The 21310-nt window shown below is 39.7% G+C and overlaps 2 protein-coding genes across 2 annotated transcripts; both read left to right on the top strand.

Annotated features, from left to right (window-relative positions):
• Window positions 8227-9301, top strand: LOC109707812 (receptor-like protein 12). Its single transcript, XM_020229341.1, has 2 exons — window positions 8227-9190; window positions 9282-9301. Exons 1-2 carry the CDS (start codon window positions 8227-8229, stop codon window positions 9299-9301), a joined length of 984 nt encoding a protein of 327 aa, XP_020084930.1.
• On the top strand, window positions 13905-17079 carry LOC109707388 (LRR receptor-like serine/threonine-protein kinase RCH1). The gene has a single exon (XM_020228623.1). The coding sequence runs from the start codon at window positions 14027-14029 to the stop codon at window positions 17012-17014; it is 2988 nt and encodes a 995-aa protein (XP_020084212.1). The 5' UTR covers window positions 13905-14026; the 3' UTR covers window positions 17015-17079.

Raw genomic sequence — 21310 nt, 5'->3', positions numbered from 1 at the left:
AAACTCGTTCCGCTTGACAGATGCCCCAATTGCGGGAGTGAAGTGACATCTGTCAATAGTAGAGCCGCAACAAGAGTGTAGAAAAGAGCGGGACACTGAATCTACTTTAGATTCTTGGATACAAATGACCGAGCAAAAGAGTTTAGAGACCACTGACTTAACACAACTGCGTTTGACTGGGTCATTAAGACCGCGAACATTCCAACTTAGAAGGCTAAACATGGAGAAAATAGAGACACACACAAGCGACAGACACAAAACAGGGCACAGTTACAGGATCGTCCATCAGATGATCAACCTCGCAGGAGGAAGCTCTGGAGGTCGTCTGCTTCAGCATTGGAGAGTGTCACCCCGCAGAGAGAGCTCTTTGACAAGAGCGTTTTGGTGTTCCAGTTGCGCGGTAAGGCTCCCGTCCCTCCTTCAAGGAGAAGAGCTTTTCGGTGCTTCGCCCTCTCAAGTGCAGAGCCTTTCGAAAAATGGACTAGGCGCGCACTCGATCTCGGCGGCGGCGGCCCCCTCGGCTCACTCGGGGGGAATGGGGCGGGATCCACGACGAGCGAAGGCCGGTTGGTCGGAGTGGGGGCCTCTGAAGCAGACAACGAGGCTTCGCAAACAGCTGGTCCAGGAGCAGCAGGCGCCAGGTTTCCGGAGGGCCCGAGAGAAGGGAGGGAGATTGAAGAGGAGATTTCCGGGGCAGACAATGAAGCAACGCAAGCGGCCTGGCCCAGCGAAGCAAGACCCAGGTTCGCGGAGGGCCCAGGAGGATGAAGGGTGGAGATCTCCGAAGCAGCAGTGGTCCCGAGAGAAGGGGGGGCGGTCGGGGAGGAGAGCTTCAAAGCAGAGTCGAGAGCTTCACGGTCGACCTGCCGAGGAGCAGAAAGAACCAGAATCGCGAAGGGGATGGGTCCGAGAGAAGGGCCCTCGAGGTGAAGGAAACCCAAGTAGTCCACCTGACAGGAGGGGGATCTGCTAGGGGTGGGCCCGAGTGGGGGGCCCGAGAAACAAATAGATCTGGGCAAGAGTGAGCCCGAGGAGTCCACCAGACCAAAAGAGGCACAGCCAGGGGTGGGCCCGAGTGGAGGAATGGAGGGGCCAACAGGGAGCCCAAATCCAGACCGTCCAAGCCGACCAGGTCCAAGCCTTCCAGACCATCCGAGATAGGCCAGTCCGCCGCAAACGACTTGCAATTACTCGAACTCGTGGAAATGTGAGTTGCATTATATTTCAACTCAAAGGGCCTGTTTGTTTAGTTTTTTCTTCTTTTTTTTTTTGAGAAATAGATAGCATGCTACCTACTTCATTCGTTAGAAGTATGAATTAAGCAATATGAGTGAAGTAAAAAAATCTCGGTAAAAGCAAAAGCACAAGCAAAAAAAAAAAAAAAAAAAAAAAAAAAAAAAAAAAAAAAAAAAAAAAAAAAAACCTAAGAAACTTGGCTTTTAAATGACAGACAATCCTTCCACTGGGTAGCCAATCTTGAGATCTTAGTTATCATCATCAGAGAGTCTGCGTATTTATTCTTAAAAATAGCACTATTTCTTGAATTCCAGTTGATCCATCAGTAGGCTATCAAGCTGGTCAATCTTGTTCGAACAGGCTGAGATCTGTTTCTTAACATCCACCTATCCCACGTGCTTCTCACGTCGTTCCCCAAGTCCCCAGATTGAACCCCTTTATTTACTTAAAAGTAATTGATTGTGAAGTTAAAAGTGGCTTTTAATGTTAGTGATGTTCAAATGAATAATGTGTTTTCTACCGTTGTTCCTTGATAAAAGTCAATGGCTTTAGAATACAATTATCCCTTATTTATTTATTTTCTAAAAAATGTTCACACTAGTATATAAAAGGGTAAAAAAAAAAATTACTACAGCAGTTATATATGTTTCCTATTTCTCAAAAAAAAAAAAAGTTATATATGTTTCTTTATTAATTTTCCTCTCTCTGTCTATCTTGTAATTGACTTCATGTTCATCCCGGGCAGCGTTTTCTAGAAAAGTAGAGTTTATGAGAAATTTTGTTTACAAAAAACGAAATAATTAATGAAATTGAGCATTTACAACCTAAAATAATTTCACCTTAGTGCATGTGGCAAATTAGCTTGATAGTTAGAACCCGAGATTCCAAATTCGAAACCTAGCTGCGTCACGTTTCCAACTAAATTTATTTCTAAAAAAAATAAACAAAGCAGATAATATGCTATATTTTTCTCTGAAAAAAAAAAAAAACTAAAACAACTTCTCCCTTCTCTACTTTTGTATAAGAAGCACAACAAATTTTATTGCCATCAACCTCTTCAAAGCTCAATTCATTTTGAATTGGATTTTTCTTTCATTTCCAATTTGATTGGAAATTTACACTTTGCTAACGAGTTTTTTTTTTTTCTTGTTGAATTCCGAGTCTCTATTTTAAGAAAAGTTATAAACTGCAGCCATAATCTTTGCTAGATACTGTGGCTATTTGATTGCGCACAAGTACTACTATACTATTGTTTTTATTGTCCATAAATTTAAATTAGTGTTTGGATCAGCATATGTAAGTCTAACTATTATAATTGGAATTACACTCAAATTTAACTCCATAAAAAAAAATATTCAAATCATCCAATTTGAGAGAAAGCAAAGGCATTTTCAAACTACCGAAGAGAATAACTATATATAATTATAGAGGTTGTAACTATAGGAAACCAAATAAAATAAGTGAACCAATTAGCCCCATAATGTAGATGGAGTAACTACTATCATTGACAAAAATTAACTTGACTCTTTAAATCACGTGATTTAACCTAAGCAAATGAAAGATATATTTTTGTGTAAGAAATTTTTAATCCAATTAGGATAAGTTTCCTCCATCAAGGCCTCTGGGCAAGTACACTTGTGCCTAATTGAAGATTTAATTGATTTCATGTGACCTCATCTCGTAATTATATTTTTCCATTTCTTTTCCTTTCTTCTTAATTAAGATTTTTCTAATCAAATGGTGCACATCATTGTCTACATGTATTGCGTTCTAATTCGTTCATCCAGTTTCAATGACTTGTAGGCTCAGATTCATACAATTACTGCTCCTACATAAATATATTTTTAAAGACTATGGATGTAAATCTCACAACTATAAATTTACTAAAAAGTAATTAGCTTAAATTTTTAAGTCAAATTTGTGTTAACTAATTTAAATCAAACAAATTGAAAATGTTAGATAGTAAAATCAAAATTCTGAAAAATCAGCCATTCAACTTAAAATAATCCATAATTCAAGTAAATTTTGTTAAAAAAATTGTCCATTCTTTTACCAAAAATTATATATCCTTTTTAAATATTTTGATTTGAAAATATTTTTGTCTTTAGAGAGAAAGTTAGCATGCTACCCGCTTCATTTATCTCTTTTAGAAATAAATTTAGCTTGAAGAAACTAGACTTCGATCGTTTTGAAAATACTAAAAGAACTATTTTGAAAGATCGCATATAAGAATCAATTGCAAAATATTATAGAGATAAAACTTTAGATAAGACTCGTGGGTCGAGAGGTGCTAGACACTGTCTTAGCAGTAAGATTGTCCCTTCACACACGAGGCTCTGGAGATTACTTCTAACTAAACAACAAACACGAAGTACACAGTCAGCATGTCTCCAAAATAGTGCAATATGAATTACAAAAGCTCTCAGATCTAGCAAATAGAGCAATGTAAAAAAGCAGAATCATAAAGCTCAGTTAAAGGTTCAACAAAGAAGATGAGTAGAAGAAGGAAAGTGGAGTACCCCTTGTCGAATCATCGGTGCAAATCATTAATTTCCAAAGCTTGATTTGTTAGAAATATACAATCACTTCAGTTGAGACATATAGACACAACACCCAGGGGTTCCGATTGTGACTTGGCCCACCCAACCTCATGCCATTTCGAATATGACTCGGCGCAATCCGATCTCCCTCTATTTCAAACGTGACTTGGTCTAACATAAATTCGCAGCATGTAAGCTAAATGAATTATTTTACAAAGTGTGAAATTTGGTAAAAGTTGCAACAGAGATAGCTACGTACGGATTTAGCGAGATAGTTATATAATTTTAGTAAAGATGTAACGACTCGACCCGCTAACAATAATAACTCGTTAGGCTCAAAACTACCGGCCAAAATACTTAACCCTAGTTATTATTATTAGCGTGTGCGGCCTCATATATTCAATCGGAATTATTTTTCCATTAGATGTGGAANAAAAAGTCAATGGCTTTAGAATACAATTATCCCTTATTTATTTATTTTTTAAAAAATGTTCACACTAGTATATAAAAGGGTAAAAAAAAAAAAATTACTACAGCAGTTATATATGTTTCTTTATTAATTTTCCTTTCTCTGTCTATCTTGTCATTGACTTGATCTTCATTCCGGGCAGCGTTTTCTAGAAAAGTAGAGTTTATGAGAAATTTTGTTTACAAAGAACCAAATAATTAATGAAAATGAGCATTTACAACCTAAAATAATTTCACCTTAGTGCATGTGGCAAATTAATTGGCTTGATAGTTAGTACCCGAGATCCCAAATTCGAAGCATAGCTGCTTCATGTTTCCAACTAAATTTATTTCTAAAAAAAATAAACAAAGCAGATAATATGCTATATTTTTCTCTGAAAAAAAAACAACCTAAGACAACTTCTCTCTTCTCTACTTTTATATAAGATGCACAACAAATTTTATTGCCATCAACCTCTTCAAAGCTCAATTCATTTTGAATTGGATTTTTCTTTATGTTCCAATTTGATTGGAAATTTACACTTTGCTAACGAGTTTTTTTTTTTTCTTTTTGAATTCCGAGTCTCTATTTTAAGAAAAATTATAAACTGCAGCCATAATCTTTGCTAGATATTGTGGCTATTTGATTGCGCACAAGTACTACTATACTATAGTTTTGATTGTCCATAAATTTAAATTAGTGTTTGGATCAGCATATGTAAGTCTAACTATTATAATTGGAATTACACTCAAATTAACTCTAATTCCAGCCATATCAATAAAAAAAAAAAAATTCAAATCATCCAATTTGAGAGAAAGCAAAGACATTTTCAAACTACCGAAGAGAATAAATATGTATAATTATAGCGGTTGTAACTACACGAAACCAAATAAAATAAGTGGACCAATTAGTCCCATAATGTAGATGGAGTAACTACTATCATAGACAAAAATTAACTTGACTCTTTAAATCACGTGATTTAACCTAAGCAAATGAAAGATATATTTTTGTGTAAGAAATTTTTAATCCAATTAGGATAAGTTTCCTCCATCAAGGCCTCTGGGCAAGTACACTTGTGCCTAATTGAAGATTTAATTGATTTCATGCGACCTCATCTCGTAATTATATTTTTCCATTTCTTTTCCTTTCTTCTTAATTAAGATTTTTCTAATCAAATGGTGCACATCATTGTCTACATGTATTGCGTTCTAATTCGTTCATCCAGTTTCAATGACTTGTACGCTCAGATTCATACAATTACTGCTCCTACATAGATATATTTTTAAAGACTATGGATGTAAATCTCACAACTATAAATTTACTAAAAAGTAATTAGCTTAAATTTTTAAGTCAAATTTGTGTTAACTAATTTAAATCAAATAAATTGAAAATGTTAGATAGTAAAATCAAAATTCTGAAGAATCAGCCATTCGACTTAAAATAATCCATAATTCAAGTAAATTCTGTTAAAAAAATTGTCCATTTTTTTACCAGAAATTATCCTTTTAAATATTCTGATGTAAATTTTTGTTTTAGGAGAGAAAGTTAGCATGCTACCCACTTCATTTATTTTTTTTAGAAATAAATTTAGCTTGAAGAAACTAGACTTCGATCGATTTGAAAATACTAAAAGAACTATTTTGAAAGATCGCATATAAGAATCAATTGCAAAATATTATAGAGATAAAACTTTAGATAAGACTTGTGGGTCGAGAGGTGCTAGACACTGTCTTAGAAGTAAGATTGTCCCTTCACACGCGAGACTCTGGAGATTACTTCTAACGAAACAACAACCACGAAGTACACAGTCAGCATGTCTCCAAAATAGTGCAATATGAATTACAAAAGCTCTTAGAGATCTAGCAAATAGAGCAATGTAAAAAAGCAGAATCATAAAGCTCAGTTAAAGGTTCAACAAAGAAGATGAGTAGAAGAAGGAAAGTGGAGTACCCCTTGTCGAATCATTGGAGCAAATCATTAATTTCAAAAGCTTAATTTGTTAGAAATATACAATCACTTCAGTTGAGACGTATAGACACAACACCCAGGGGTTCCGATTGTGACTCGGCCCATCCAACCTCATGCCATTTCGAACATGACTCGGCGCAATCCGATCTCCCCCTATTTCAAACGTGACTTGGTCTAACATAAATTCGCAGCATGTAAGCTAAATGAATTAGTTAACAAAGTGTGAAATTTGGTAAAAGTTGCAACAGAGATAGCTACGTACGGATTTAGCGAGATAGTTATATAATTTTAGTAAAGATGTAACGACTCGACCCGCTAACAATAATAACTCGTTAGGCTCAAAACTACTGGCCAAAATACTTAACCCTAGTTGTTATTATTAGCGTGTGCGGCCTCATATATTCAATCGGAATTATTTTTCCATCAGATGTGGGACTATATATTGTGGTGTTAGAGAAATGATAAAACTTTTTAATCAATGATATTATAGTTTGCCTATTAGTTGGAAGCCTACCATAATTTCATGATATCACCAACACCTCTTACAATTTTCCAACTTCAATTATATGATGACAATTTGAATATTTTGATTAAGAAATATGAAAGATTACTAGAATATTACGCATTGTGAAACGAAAGATCCAATAAGGTCAAATTATTACAATAATATTTTATCTCATAAAAAATATGTATATATTTTACAACAGAGTTCAACAATTATTTTAATTTTTTTAACCTAATTCAGACAATTGTAAAGTGCTAGAGATTTTTTTTTTATATAATTTAGCGTAGAAACTAAGAAATAATGTTAATAGAGGCAATGGTTAAATTGCATTCACTAATTCTCCATTATTTGATTTTAGTTGTGTATATAACTTATTCTTGATTTTATAAATTTTATTTTATTTTTAATTAATTGGCAACAATAGCATTCCCCTTTTAACTGGTGTTTCAGGTGGAGTGTGATCAGCAGAGGCACCCAGGATTAGTATTTCCACATTAAAATACAGGAGAAAAGTGTCTACTACGATACTGAAAAATAAAATAAAATAAAATGCAGAGAAAAGTGTCTATCAAAATATCGACAAGAAAATTAAAGAGGTCTCTCTCGCCACTTGCGATGAATTATTATTTCATTTGGCTTAATGAATGAAGCAGGTAGCTTGCTACCTCTTTCTCGAAAAAAAAAAGAATAATTATTACGTTGAATAATGGACACTTTTGTATTTTGCATTTCTTTTTTTTTTTTGTATTTTAAAATTTTACAGAATCATCTTTGGGACATGCATGTCATCTGCTTAACTGTTTTTTTAGTAACTTTGATTCAGAGAAAAGACCAACTAAATTATTTGATTAAGTTTAAGAGACCTAGTTATTAAAATTAAAAGTTCAGAAGAAAGCTCTAAAGGTTAGTTGACAAAGTTTAAAAGTTTAAGAAAATGTTATTCATCTTCTAAATGAATGAAGCAGGTAGCGTGCTACCTTTTTCTCAAAAAAAAGTTTAAGAAAATGTTTGCGAGATATTGCAAATAATATTAATTTCTACCACAATTCTTTTATATATAATGTTGTTTTTATTTATAATTATTGATATTGTTGTCTTGTCAGCGTATAAAATTTTATTAGCTAAGAAAAATGCACGCAGTTTTAAATACTATGCGGATTCGTCACTATCTTGATAACGTAAGGGATTACGAGATCTCTATAATATTTTAATAATATTTGATTCATGAAATGAATAGGAATGATGCATCTTGACTTTATTATTTGAATCATGAAATTAATGCGAAAGCAAGATCTTGACTATTTCAAATTTCTCTTAAATTTCAGTTCTCTAAATTCAAATGTAGACTCTAAGTCAAGTGAAGTCAAGTCATCTTGAAAGCTATCTCTGCAAAGAAAAGTTGTCCTGGAAATTAATGACCTCATCTTAGCCTACCTGCTTTCGCTAACTATATAAATTTACAATACATGCATTGGGTACACAAGCCAGCACAAAAGAAACTAAAATATATAAATAACAAAAATCTGAGAATGGATTATTACAAAGCAATGATAAGAGCTTTGCTGCTCTTCCTCTTGTACGCTTATGCAATGGCATTCAAATCTTCTAATATGAGTTGCCCAGATGCCGAGAGAGAAGCACTTCTGAGATTTGCCGGAGGTTTCAACCGAACTGCAGAAGCCGAGAGAGAAGCACTTCTGTGGTTTGCCGGAGATTTCAACCGAACTGTTGCAGCTGGCTTCTCCTCTTGGGAGGGAAAAAATTGCTGCAAATGGGAAGGCGTGGAGTGCAACGACCGAACCGGACACGTCGTGCATTTAGATCTTCAATGGAGGGGAATCGTCAGCAACAGAATCGATCCTTCTTTGCTCCGTCTTAAGCAGCTGAGCTATTTAGACCTCAGCAACAATTACTTTGGGTCCATCTCGATTCCGCCGTGGATCGGTTCTTTCAAAAATTTAAACTATCTTAACCTATCTCACTCGAATTTTTACGGGATGGTACCCGATCAGCTCGGAAATCTCTCAAGGCTTCAAATCCTCGATCTTTCCGATAATCTGCTTACATTGAGCAACGCGAATTGGCTTTCTCGACTCACCTCTCTACTTCATATTGATATGAGCTCTTTTATGATTGACGATGCATCTAATTGGCTGCAAGCATTGAACATGCTTCCTTTAGTACAAGATATTCGTTTGCAGTTCTGCTCCTTCGGTAACTTTCCACAATCTCTCCCGCATGTAAATTTTACGTCTCTTTCCCTTTTGGATCTTTCTTATGCATCATTCTATGATTATTCTAATAACAGCGAAGTAAATCCTAGCTTACCCGACTGGTTGTTTAGAATTACTTCCCTTCAATATCTTTATCTCACTTTTAGTGGATTTACAGAGCTCATTCCATCTGCAATTGGAAGCTTGGCTTCTCTGAAGGTTCTCCAACTAGAATATGTTATCCTTGATGCCGGGATACCGTCTAGTTTGAGCAATCTCTGTGAGCTTCGCACGCTAGATTTATCATACTCCACAATTAATTCCCAATTAGATGCACTCGAAGCGTCTTTTTCTGGGTGTCTCAAAAACAGTTTGCAAGAGTTGTACTTAAGTCTGACTTCTCTAAGTGGCAACTTGCCAGATTGGATCGGTGACCTGAACAATCTAAATATTCTTGATCTTTCATTTAACTCACTTTCCGGTTCGATCCCCACATCTTTTTGTAAACTATCCACCTTACAAATGTTATATTTGCATAAAAATAAGCTAAATGGCACTGTTTCGGAATGTCTTGGAAACCTTAGTGAGGTAAAATCATTGGATCTTAGCTCCAACTCTCTTGTCGGAGTTATTTCAGAATATCATTTTTCTAATCTTACAGAGTTAGATTATATGGACCTGAATTCCAACTCCTTGGTTTTGAATCTGACCTACAACTGGGTTCCTCCTTTCCAACTCGATTATTTGGACTTTGGTGGCTGTAAATTAGGCCCCCAGTTTCCCTCNTATGCGCAAGGTTGCTCGTATCGACCCGCCTAGTTGTAAAGAGCTCACTCCAATCCCCGAAAGAGTGTGGTGCAAAATCTTCAGGTGTGAAAAGGTTCTTGAACTTCTGGAAAAGTAAATTTTGCTTCTCGCCCTCGGATTGATACACCCTTCCTTCTTCCTCTAGAGCGTCAATTCTGTTCGTTCTTCTGCGACCGTTGGCTACAGTATGAAAGAATTTGGTATTGCTGTCGCCTTCCCGTAGCCAATGTTGTTTCGCTCTACTTTTCCATAGAGCTTCCTCGTCCTTGAGCACCCCGGCCAGTTTGGTCTTAAGCTCTTCCCTCAAAGCGGCTAATTCCTGAGTTAAAGGATACACTTCTTCCTCTTTATCGATGTTCTGGATGTCTCCCAAGAGTTTGTTCTTAACTCGTCTGATGCTATAGAATTCGTTGGCACACCACTGTTTAATTCTTCTACGGCAGTGTCTCAATTTTTCAGTGAAAGTTAGAACAGCTGAATTGTGCCTACGGCCCTCTTCCCACCAGCCTGGCAGCTTAGACCTAAAGTCCTCGTGGTTAAGCCAGGTAGGTTCGAAACGGAAAATCGTTCTTGACCTCTTCGAAGGGTTGGAAACCGATAAAAGGATGGGACTGTGATCCGAGACCACTCTGGGTAGCCCGGTCACCTTGGAAGTAGGGAAACTCTGATCCCACTCTGTTGAAACAAGAAACCGGTCCAGTCTGGCCAAGGTGGGGGGCTTCTGGAGATTAGACCAAGTGAAGGATTGATTAGTCATTGGGAGATCAATTAGTTCAAGGTCCGAGATGAGATTGTTAAATAGGGCCGTCGCTCTTGAGCTCCAGATCTTTCCGTTACGCTCATGCGCTCCTCGCGTACAGTTAAAGTCTCCGCACATCACCCATTTGCCCTTGCAGCAGTCCTTCAAAAGCAATAGTTCCGAAAAGAAGTCCTCCTTACCATCCCAAGAAGCTGGGCCGTAGACATTTGTGACAAAAAAACGTGTTCCGCAGTTAACCATTTCCAATAGAACCGAGATGGAATAATTTCTGACAATTACTTCTTTGCAATTAAATACTCGGGAACTCCAACAAGTAATCAGACCACCAGATGCACCGTTAGATTCAAGAAAAACGCTTTTGTCGAGGAAGGATCCTGCTAAGCTACGAAGAAAAGACCTCGATACACGGTCAACCTTAGATTCCTGAAGGCACACTACAGAGTTACGTAAATTCGAAATAACATCACGCACCATAAACCGTTTGGAGGGATCATTAAGCCCTCTAACATTCCAGCTACAAATACTAAGCATAACCATAATGTAGACACGACTCCCCAAAAAAAAGCCAAAAGGTGTCCACCATGTAGTCCACTCGCCCCTCCATGAGCTCAAAAGCTCGCAAACTCGGCGAAATTCTTCGCCTCAGTTCCGTCCAAGCTCACCCCGCACCGGCCGCTCTTATGCACGATCTTCCTCACCGTGCTCTCGGAGACCTCGGCACCTCCTCCTTCTAGGAGCCTCTTCTTTCTGGATAGAGCTTTACAAAGGATTGGGACTCTATCAGTGCAGGCGAGCCGCACACTGGATCGAGTAGGGGTGGTTTTAGTATTCTTTGACGACGAGGTTAACACCTTCCCAATTTGGGCCCGTGTCCGAACCGAGCCAATGAGCTTCATTTCCTTGACCCGTTCAACTTCATCCTCGTCCACAGTCAACAATTCGGTGCGACTCGGAGCATTTAAGTCCACAACCGCACAACTCGAGTCGTGGCCTCCTCCCTGCATTCCATCGGGCAAAGCACCATGGTTGACCCCAGCATCATAGACCCATTCCTCAAGGTTGGCACGCAGACCGAAAAGGCTAACCACCACTTTAGAAAAAGATCCCCCAACCCACAGATACACTCGATCTCCCCTACAGAGCATTAAAGGCCTACCCAACACACTGCCATCCCAACCTGCCCCTGCCATTAAAAAAATTGGCATGGTTGGGGAAAGACTCTGAGTACTGTGATCTACAACCATCCCTTCGAATCCCAAAAGTGTGACAGCGCCGGATTTCGCACTCCCTCTCCCAGGCGGCGCCCTTGGATGACGCGCCCTACACGGCCCTCCTCGGTCAACGCTCTCACCAGCCCCGAAGCGAGACCCGCGGTCCGGCCAGCCTTCACCCACCCTAGTGCCCTCACCGGCGGCCGCCGAGCAGTCGGGGAACATTGCAGGGAACGCTGAGGGTGGCGCTGCGGCCAAAAAGCAGCATCAGGCGACGTGCTCTGCCTGTTCGCAGGCGACCGGCGGTGATCGCCCGTCCCCACACGCCCAGGCATCCTAAGAGTGCAGCGCCCACTACGCAGAGAGCGCATCGTGGGCGGTTCCTCACGTCTGCCGGACGGTCGACGGCGCGGCGCAGTGACAGCTCCTCCATTCCCAAGCTCCGCCCGCCCCTGTCGGGTACGCAGCGGTGGCGCCTCCTCTGGTCCACCTGGAGATCGGCGCCTTGGCATAGTCTCAGCTCTAGCGTCGACAGTGATTCTGAGGAAAAACCAATTAAATTATTTGATTAAGTTTAAGAGACCTAGTTACTAAAATTGAAAGTTCAGAAAGCACTTTGGAAATTCTACTTCCCAATCAACACCCTGGGTCAGGCTGCTGATGCAGAAGCATTACAAACATAGATTACCATCGAATACGAACTCTAAACCGGCTAATAGCTGCCCAATCTGGCGGGGTATTCTCAATCTGGCTGCGCCTTTTCACACTTCGGCCTCTTTCGCCCTGGGCAATGGCAAAGTGGTGTCTTTCTTGAATTCCAGATGGTGCGGTGACTTCCTTCTCAAAAATTGCCTTACTCACCTTTATGCCGCTTCGAGCTCTAAACAGATTTCAGTATCAAACTGGATGAGGCGCTTCGCAACACTCACCAACCTTGGCTTTAGGTCACCTCTTTGCCCCAGGATGCAAGAGGAACTATTAAAGCTTTCGGATTTGTGACAAACCTGGACGCAATCGGACCACAGCGAGGACACGCCCACATGGAGGTGGACTAACTCTGGACAATTTTCGGTTCGGAGTGCCTACAACTTCCTAACGTACGACAGAATTAAAGATTCTAATTTATCGTTCATTTGGAATACCAAGATCCCGCTCAGAATCAAGATCTTCCTTTGGTTAGCAGCGAGAAACAAAGTTCTCACTGCCGAGGTTCTACAGAGAAAGGGTTGGAACGGGCCTTCGATATGTGTGCTTTGCAACTTAAACAGCGAATCTTTGAATCATATTTTATTCCAATGTACGTATGCAAGACACTTGTGGAGTGGGCTGCCACACAATAGTATTACAACAACGCACTTCACGAGCTCTCTATCCGGAAACTTAACTCAAAGGTGGAGACTAATAAGACGCGAGGCAGCGGGATCAGCCAAAACTAAAATTGATTTCTATTTCGCAGCAGCATGTTGGGAAGTGTGGAATGAGAGGAATAGAAGGATTTTCGACAATCGTTGTTGCCAAAGTGACAACCTCAGGAGATATGCCGTGAACTCGGTGGAACTATGGAAATCGCTGCTCCTGAGTTGACCAGGGCTCCTCTCTTGATTTTGTTCACTTCTTGTTTTGCTCACTTCTTCTTTTAGCCATCGTTCGTCCGCTTTTGTTTTCTTTTGCACCCCTCCTGGCTTCCTAGACCTTCTCTGAGGTCTTTCCTGTAAATATATAGAGTATATCCCTGTTTAATCGAGAAAAAAAAATTTTGAAAGTTCAGAAAAAAGCTCTAAAGGTTAGTTGACAAAGTTTAAAAGTTTAAGAAAATGTTTGCGAGATATTGCAAATAATATTAATTTCTACCACAATTTTTTTATATATAATGTTGTTTTTATATATAATTATTGATGTTGTTGTCTTGTCGGCATATAAAATTTTATTAGCTAATTAAAATACACGCAGTTTTAAATACTATGTGGATTCGTCACTATCTTGATAACGTAAGGGATTACTAGATCTCTATAATATTTTAATAATATTTGATTCATGAAATGAATAGGAGTGATGGATCTTGACTTTATTATTGAATCATGAAATTAATGCGAAAGCAAGATCTTGACTATTTCAAATTTCTCTTAAATTGCAGTTCTCTAAATTCAAATGTAGACTCCCAGTCAACTGAAGTCAAGTCATCTCGAAAGCTATTTGTGAGAAGAAAAGTCGTTTTGGAAATTAATAACCTCATCTTAGCCTACTAGCTTTCTAACCAGCTAGGTATTTACATACATAAATTGGTACACAAGCCAGCACAAAAGAAAAAAACATACATATAAATAACAAAAATCTGAGAATGGATTACAAAGCAATAGTAAGAGCTTTGCTGCTGTTCCTCTCGTTTGCATACGCTGTGGCATTTAGATCTTCTAATAGTAATTGCCCAGATGCCGAGAGAGAAGCACTTCTGCAGTTTGCCAGAGATTTCAACCAAACTGCAGCTATCTTCTCTTCTTGGGAGGGAAATGATTGCTGCAAATGGGAAGGCGTGGAGTGCGACAACCGAACCGGACATGTCGTGCATATAGATCTTCAAGGGAGGGGGATTGTCGGCAACAAAATCAATCCTTCTTTGCTCCGTCTTAAGCAACTGAGCTATTTGGATCTCAGCAGCAATTACTTTGCGTGCATACCGATTCCGCAGTGGATCGGTTCTTTCCAAAAGTTAAACTATCTCAGCCTCTCATTTTCGTATTTTTGCGGGATGGTACCCACTCAGCTCGGAAATCTATCAAGACTTCAAACCCTCGATCTTTCCGGTAATAATCTTACATTGAGTAATGCTAATTGGCTTTCGCAACTCACCTTTCTACTTCATATTGACATGGGCACTCTCTTTATTGAGAATGCATCCAATTGGCTACAAGCGTTGAACATGCTTCCCTTAGTACAAGATATTCGTTTGCAGTACTGCAAATTCGATAACTTTCCACAATCCCTCCCGCATGTCAATTTTACCTCTCTTTCCCTTTTGGATCTTACTTTCACATCATTTTCTGATCATGCTAATAACAGCGAAGTAACTTCTAGCTTACCCGACTGGTTGTTTAGAATTACTTCCCTTCAATATCTTTATCTCAGTTTCAGTAAATTTACTGAGCTCATTCCATCTGGAATTGGAAACTTGACTTCGCTGAAGGTTCTCGAACTAGAGTCTGTCGACCTTGATGCCGGGATACCATCTAGTTTGAGCAATCTCTGTGAGCTTCATATGCTAGATTTAACAAATTCCGCAATTAACTCTCAATTAGACACATTCGTTGAGTCGTTTTCCGGGTGTCTCCAAAATAGTTTGCAAGAGTTGGATTTAAGTTTCACTTCTCTAAGCGGCAACATACCGGATTGGATAGGTAACCTAAACAATCTAAGTATTCTTGATCTTTCAGAAAACTCGCTTTCTGGTTCGATCCCTGCCTCTCTTGGTAAACTACCCAAAATACGGGAGTTATCTTTTAATCACAATAAGTTAAATGGCACTGTTTCCGAAAGTCTCGGCAACCTTAATGAGCTCACATCTTTGGATCTTAGCTCCAACTCTCTTGTTGGAGTTCTTTCAGAACATCATTTTTATAATCTTACAAGGTTAGATAACATGGACTTGAGTTTTAACTCTTTGGATGTGAATGTGAGCTACAACTGGGTTCCTCCTTTCCAACTCACTAATTTACGGATGACTGGCTGTAAATTAGGCCCCAAATTCCCCTCATGGCTCCAGACGCAGAAATATCTGAACTTGCTAAATCTATCTTCTACAGGGATTTCAGATTTGGTGCCAGATTGGTTTTGGAACACAATGATACAACTTTCCACTCTTTCACTCTCTAACAATGACTTGCGTGGTGTGATACCCAACTTAATAAAATTCGGTGATATTTCAGATTTGACAATTGATTTAAGTTCCAACCACTTTGAGGGACCAGTGCCAAATTTTCCATCTAACACGGGACTACTGGATTTGTCAAACAATTCATTCTCAGGTCCTATTCCTTACGATATTTTCCAGCTAATGCCTATGTTTGGCAAACTTTCTTTGTCTATGAACAAAATAAGTGGCAGTATCCCCTTGTCCATTTGTAATACACAATTTATCACTGTATTAGTTTCAAACAATCGTTTATCAGGAGAGCTCCCAAACTGCGAGAATTACACCACTCCCTTACTAGTTTTGGAGCTTTCGAACAACTATTTTTCCGGAGGAATACCTAAATGGCTTTGCGATTTGCCTCAGCTTCAATACTTGCAGCTAAGGAATAATAGGTTATCTGGAGATCTTCCCTCATCCTTAAAGACCTGTAAGAGTCTAGATATTCTTGATCTTGGTGGTAACATGTTTACAGGAAGGATACCGACCTGGCTTGGAGAGCTCTCATCTCTCAAGATTCTTAGCTTGAAATCAAACAAGTTTGTCGGCGAAATTCCAACAGAACTCTCTAATCTTACTGGTCTCCAAATCTTAGACCTCTCAGATAACAATCTTTCAGGGTCAATACCAATGAGCTTCGGCAATTTCATTTCCATGAGGACCCGTCTTGAATTCAACATGCTAAACATCTCATTAGGTAACTATGAGGAGAATATGATATTGGACATCAAAGGAAGAGAAGATCAATATGGTAGCAATCTTCTTTCGCAGATGACGATCTTGGATCTCTCTAGGAATAGCTTGTCAGGACGCATACCCGATGAACTAACAAATCTTCTCGGATTGTTGATATTCGACTTGTCGAGTAATGATCTAACGGGACAAGTACCATCCAAGATCGGTGATATGATGCAGCTAGAATATCTTAACTTGTCGAGAAACAAGTTATCAGGAGCAATTCCTTCTAGCTTGTCCAACTTAAGCTTCTTGGACTTCTTGGACTTATCTTACAACAACTTCTCAGGAATAATTCCGACCGGGAAGCAAATGGACACATTCGTGGACCCTAAAATATACGTCGGAAACCAATATCTTTGCGGATTCCAAATAAATGTGAGTTGCACAGGCAATGAAGGCGAAGCTGAAGGCCCGACAATTGGCCAGTCAAGTCAAACTCCAACTAATGTTTCAGAAAATGAAGACAAAAATCGAAAAGAGATCTTACTCCTTTGCCTTATTACAATAGCAGGATTTGCCGTTGGGTTTTGGACTATTACTGGAGTTCTATTGGTAAATAAAGGATTTAGGATTTGGTGGTTCCAATATGTAGATAGCTTGTATGATAGTCTCTATGTAACCTTTAGAGTATACTTCGCAAGGCTTAAGAAAACGATGTCAAAAATAAACACAATTGATGGCTAAAATGCACTGATCTGTAAGTTAATCAACTTCGATAAAAATAAAAAAGCAGAATTCTCTTTTCTATATGCTGCCAAAAATTTGTCATTTGTAAAGCTACTCTTTTTTTTTTCTTTTTTTTTTTTGAGAAATAGATAGCAAGCTACCTGCTTCATTCATTAAGCAAAATGAATTTAGCATACATGATGGAAGCAGCTAGGGCCTCCAGATCGAATCGGCGACAGAGGAAAAACTGAAAGAAAACAAAAAAGGAACACAAATAAAACATAGAAAAACCAACAAAACGGGACAACAAATGTGCTTAGAGCAGCGGATGAAAAAACCCGGGATGGTTCAGAGTGCTTCGTTCCAAGCTCTGATCAACGAAGCGACGCGTTCGGAAGCCCAGAAAGCGTTATGAGTCACATCGCGGAAACAAATACCATTTCTCTCCGTCCAGACGACCCACCAGATTGCCGCCAAATGGGTTAAACATTTCGATCTAACTTCGGCATCTGGATTCTCGGAGATCTGTGTCCAAAGCCCCCGAACATTCCCCGCGTCCGAATCAGCTGGCATAACAGCACCTACTGTAATTAGAAGATATCTGACAAAGATACAATCCTGGAAAAGGTGATCGCAGGTTTTGGAAAAGAACGCACAGAACTTGCAAAGCTGGTCTACAGGGCATCCTCGGCGTATCAATCTGTCCGCTGTGGGTAATCTTTTTCGAAGGAGGATCCAAACGAAAACTTTGTGCTTGAGCGGGATTCTAAGCCCCCAAAGATTATCGTACAAAGGATTAATCTGTCCTCCGTCGGTGATAAAATCGTAAAGGGACTTAACTGTAAAAATTTGGTTCTTGGTCCATCTCCACTTTGGTTTGTCGTGTATGTTCGAAGGGCTATACTGAGCTAGTAGGGTTTTGAGCAGCGTAGTCTGATGACGGATAAGGGAAGTGGAACTTGCCGCCAAACCTCTAGTTATGAAACGCCATCTCCATCCTCTTTCATTCCAGCATTGTGAGACCGTGGCTTCCTGATTTGCAGCTCTGCAGAAATTCCAGGAAATCTGATACTAAGAGGGATTTCATCGATCCAAATGTCCGACCACCACCTAATGATTTTTCCGTCACCAAGTGCGTAAGTAAGACCACATTTGAACATTCCTTGACAGCTCATCACATTTCTCCACCACTGGGAGTAAGGTCTGAAGGATTTTCCCTCATGTAACGGCCTCCTTCTAGTATAATATAAAGCGGTGATTAACCTCCCCCATAACAGATGCCTCTCATTGAAGAAACGCCACCACCATTTGGCTAAAAGAGCTTTATTCATAGCTTGCATATCCTTAATCCCCAGACCTCCTTCTTTTCTGCTTTTACATATCGTTTTCCATCCGACGAGGCAAGCCCCCCCTGAAATTTTCGAGCACCCTTTCCAAAAGAAGGCTCTTCTGAGAGCTTCAATGCGATTCAGTACCCACTGCGGCACCTTGAATATTGCAAAGTAGAATAACGGAAGATTTGAAAGTACCGAATTGACCAGGATGAGTCTCCTCCCGTGAGAGAGGAGTTTTGCCTTCCATCCATCAATGTGCGTCTCGATGCGGTTAAGGATCGGAGTCCAATCATCCTTTCGAAGGGATTTTGTATTAAGTGGCAACCCCAAGTAGCGAAAAGGTAGTTTGCCTACTCTACACCCCAAAATATCTGCGAGTCTTTTAGCTTTGTTTGCTGTGGTTCCCACGTGAAAAAGTTCAGTCTTGTTCATATTGATCTTGAGCCCAGAGGCCCATTCAAACAACTTCCAAATGAACCGTAAGTTACGCATGGCGGACTTCTTGGGCTCCGAGAAGAATAGAGTGTCATCCACATATTGCAGAATCACTGTTTGACACTCGGCAGTTGGTCCAATTCCTTGAAGCAAGTTATTAGCCCTTGCTACTGCCGTGATCCTCGCCAAACAGTCGGCCACAAGTAGGAATAGATAGAGGGACAGCGGGTCCCCCTGTCTCAACCCCCTTCTTGTTTTCATCCACTTTGTCGGCGAACCGTTCACTAAAATGGCAATTTTGGCATTGCAGATACATTGTTCAATCCAGTACCTCCATTTGTCGCTGAACCCAAGCCACCGTAGTATACTTAGCAAGAACCTCCAACTAACTTTATCGTAGGCTTTCTCAAAATCCACCTTTATACTAACGCACTCCTTATTAGTTCTTGCGCACCAGTTGATTAGTTCAGTTGCAGTGACAAAAGAGTCAGCTAGTAGTCGATCTTTCAGAAAGGCCGATTGAGATGTAGAGATAATAGATGGTAACACTTCCGCTAGTCTGTTTGCGAGCACCTTCGAAATAATCTTTTGAATACCGTTTAAAAGGGAAATCGGTCGAAAATCGTCGACCCGGCAAGCTCCTTCCTTTTTGGGAATTAAACATACGTAAGAGTAATCCACTGGCGCTGTGCAGAGGTCGGACTCCTGAAGATCTTTGAAAATATCAAATATGTTTTCCTTAACTGTCTCCCAGAACTGTTGGAAAAAGATAAGCGGAAATCCGTCGGGACCAGGTGCCTTATCACTACCCAGTTGGAAGGTCGCTTTTTTGACTTCATCCAAATTAAATGGTGCCGAGAGCAAGTCCGAGTCCGGTAAGGCGTTCGCTCGGTACAAGTCGGCCCAATCGCCAAAAGAAGACGGCTCCTCTTCTACGTTCCCAAACCGACGTTTGAAGGAGTGAAAGAAAACGGATTTCTTTTGAGCTTCATTTCTAATTTAACTTCCTGACTCACCTTCAATATACAATATCTCATTGGTGCGCTTCCGACCGTTGGCAACAGCATGAAAGAACTTTGTGTTACTATTCCCTTCCTTAAGCCAATGCTGTTTTGCTCTCGTTTTCCAGAGGATTTCTTCCTCCTGCAAGATAAGTTGGAGTTGTGCTTTAAGATCTACCCGTTTATCCCGCGCATCTTGTGTCAACGTATTTCGTTCCTCTAAAAGGTCGATGCTTCTAATATCCTCCTTTAAACACCTAATTGCGTTGGTAATACTGTGAAATTTCGTCTTACACCATTCTTTTATTCTATTCCTGCAGTGCCTTACTTTTGCTGTTAAAGTGAGTATTGCAGACCTCTCGCTAGATATTTCATTCCACCAAATGGGTACATTATGTAAGAAGTCCTCCCTGGTAAGCCATACTCTCTCAAACCGAAATCGCCGCGGAGTGGGATTACTCCCAGTAGCAAGGATTAGCGGGGTGTGATCGGACGTGATTCTTGATAACGCAGAAACCCTACAGTGCGGGAACGCTTGATCCCACTCCGTCGAGACGAGAAATCTGTCCAGCTTGGCCAGGGTTGGCGAGCTTTGCATATTAGACCAAGTAAAATTTTGGTTGGAAATAGGGATGTCAATGACTTCGAGATTAGAAATAAGATCAGAGAACATGAACATCGCTTTTGTGCTCCACCGTTTTCCCGTGCGTTCTGTCTGGTTTCTAGTAAAGTTAAAATCCCCGCAAATCACCCATTTACTGTTGGAACAAACCCCACGAAGAGCTAGGAGTTCAGAACAAAACTCTTCTTTCCCATCCCATGTTGGCGGTCCATATACGTTTGACAGGTAGAAGCTCGTTCCGCTTGTGACATGTTTCAAGTTGATGGTTAGCGAGTGATCGCGCACCAACACCTCCATACAGACGAAAATTTTGGAGTTCCAACATGTGATAATACCACCCGAGGCACCGACAGCAGGAGTAAAGTGACTTCTGTCAAAACTTGAACCACAGCAAGAGCGAAGAAAGTGACTTCTGTCAAAACTCGAACCTAAAGCTACTCTTCATATAGTTTTTTTGGTCTCCAGCTACCTTCTAAAATTTCTTCATTTTTTTTTTTTCTGAGAGAGATGGGTAGGGTATAATAAAGCATTGAAAGAAAATTTATTCAAAACCAAGTCATCATCCATATAGCTAAGTGGATATATGGAACAAAAATATTCAGTGTTTGAGCTTTTGCAATAACTAGAAGTTGCGGAAATGTGACATATGTGATATTACTCAGCTTGAAATGAAAGTATAAGATCGAGAAAAGAGACCCGTTGAATTATTTGATAAAAGTTAAGGACATTAATGGCCAAAATTAGAAGTTCAGGCGCTGGTTTGCAAAAGAGCTTAAGTTTAGGGTTCTCTGTACATACTTTTCCATACCTTAATGACAAGGAAAATTAATTCATCTTACAGTAGAAAAAGTCGAGAGAAACCATATGAAATAACATATTGTACTGAGATGAGATATGCAATATCAACTTTTGATCATATCAA

Source organism: Ananas comosus, linkage group 3 (assembly GCF_001540865.1).
Source record: "Ananas comosus cultivar F153 linkage group 3, ASM154086v1, whole genome shotgun sequence".
In the NCBI taxonomy this organism is placed as follows: domain Eukaryota; kingdom Viridiplantae; phylum Streptophyta; class Magnoliopsida; order Poales; family Bromeliaceae; genus Ananas; species Ananas comosus.
Note: the sequence above shows the minus strand (reverse complement) of the source record. Positions and strands in the feature narration are given on the sequence as shown.

Bases quoted from the DNA above. Each gene is read 5' to 3' on its own strand.
- LOC109707388 (XM_020228623.1), top strand. From the start codon at position 14,027: ATGGATTACAAAGCAATAGTAAGAGCTTTGCTGCTGTTCCTCTCGTTT.
- LOC109707812 (XM_020229341.1), top strand. From the start codon at position 8,227: ATGGATTATTACAAAGCAATGATAAGAGCTTTGCTGCTCTTCCTCTTG. The intron at 9,191-9,281 runs GTGAGCTTCGCA...TCTCAAAAACAG, and splicing joins GTCTAGTTTGAGCAATCTCT to TTTGCAAGAGTTGTACTTAA.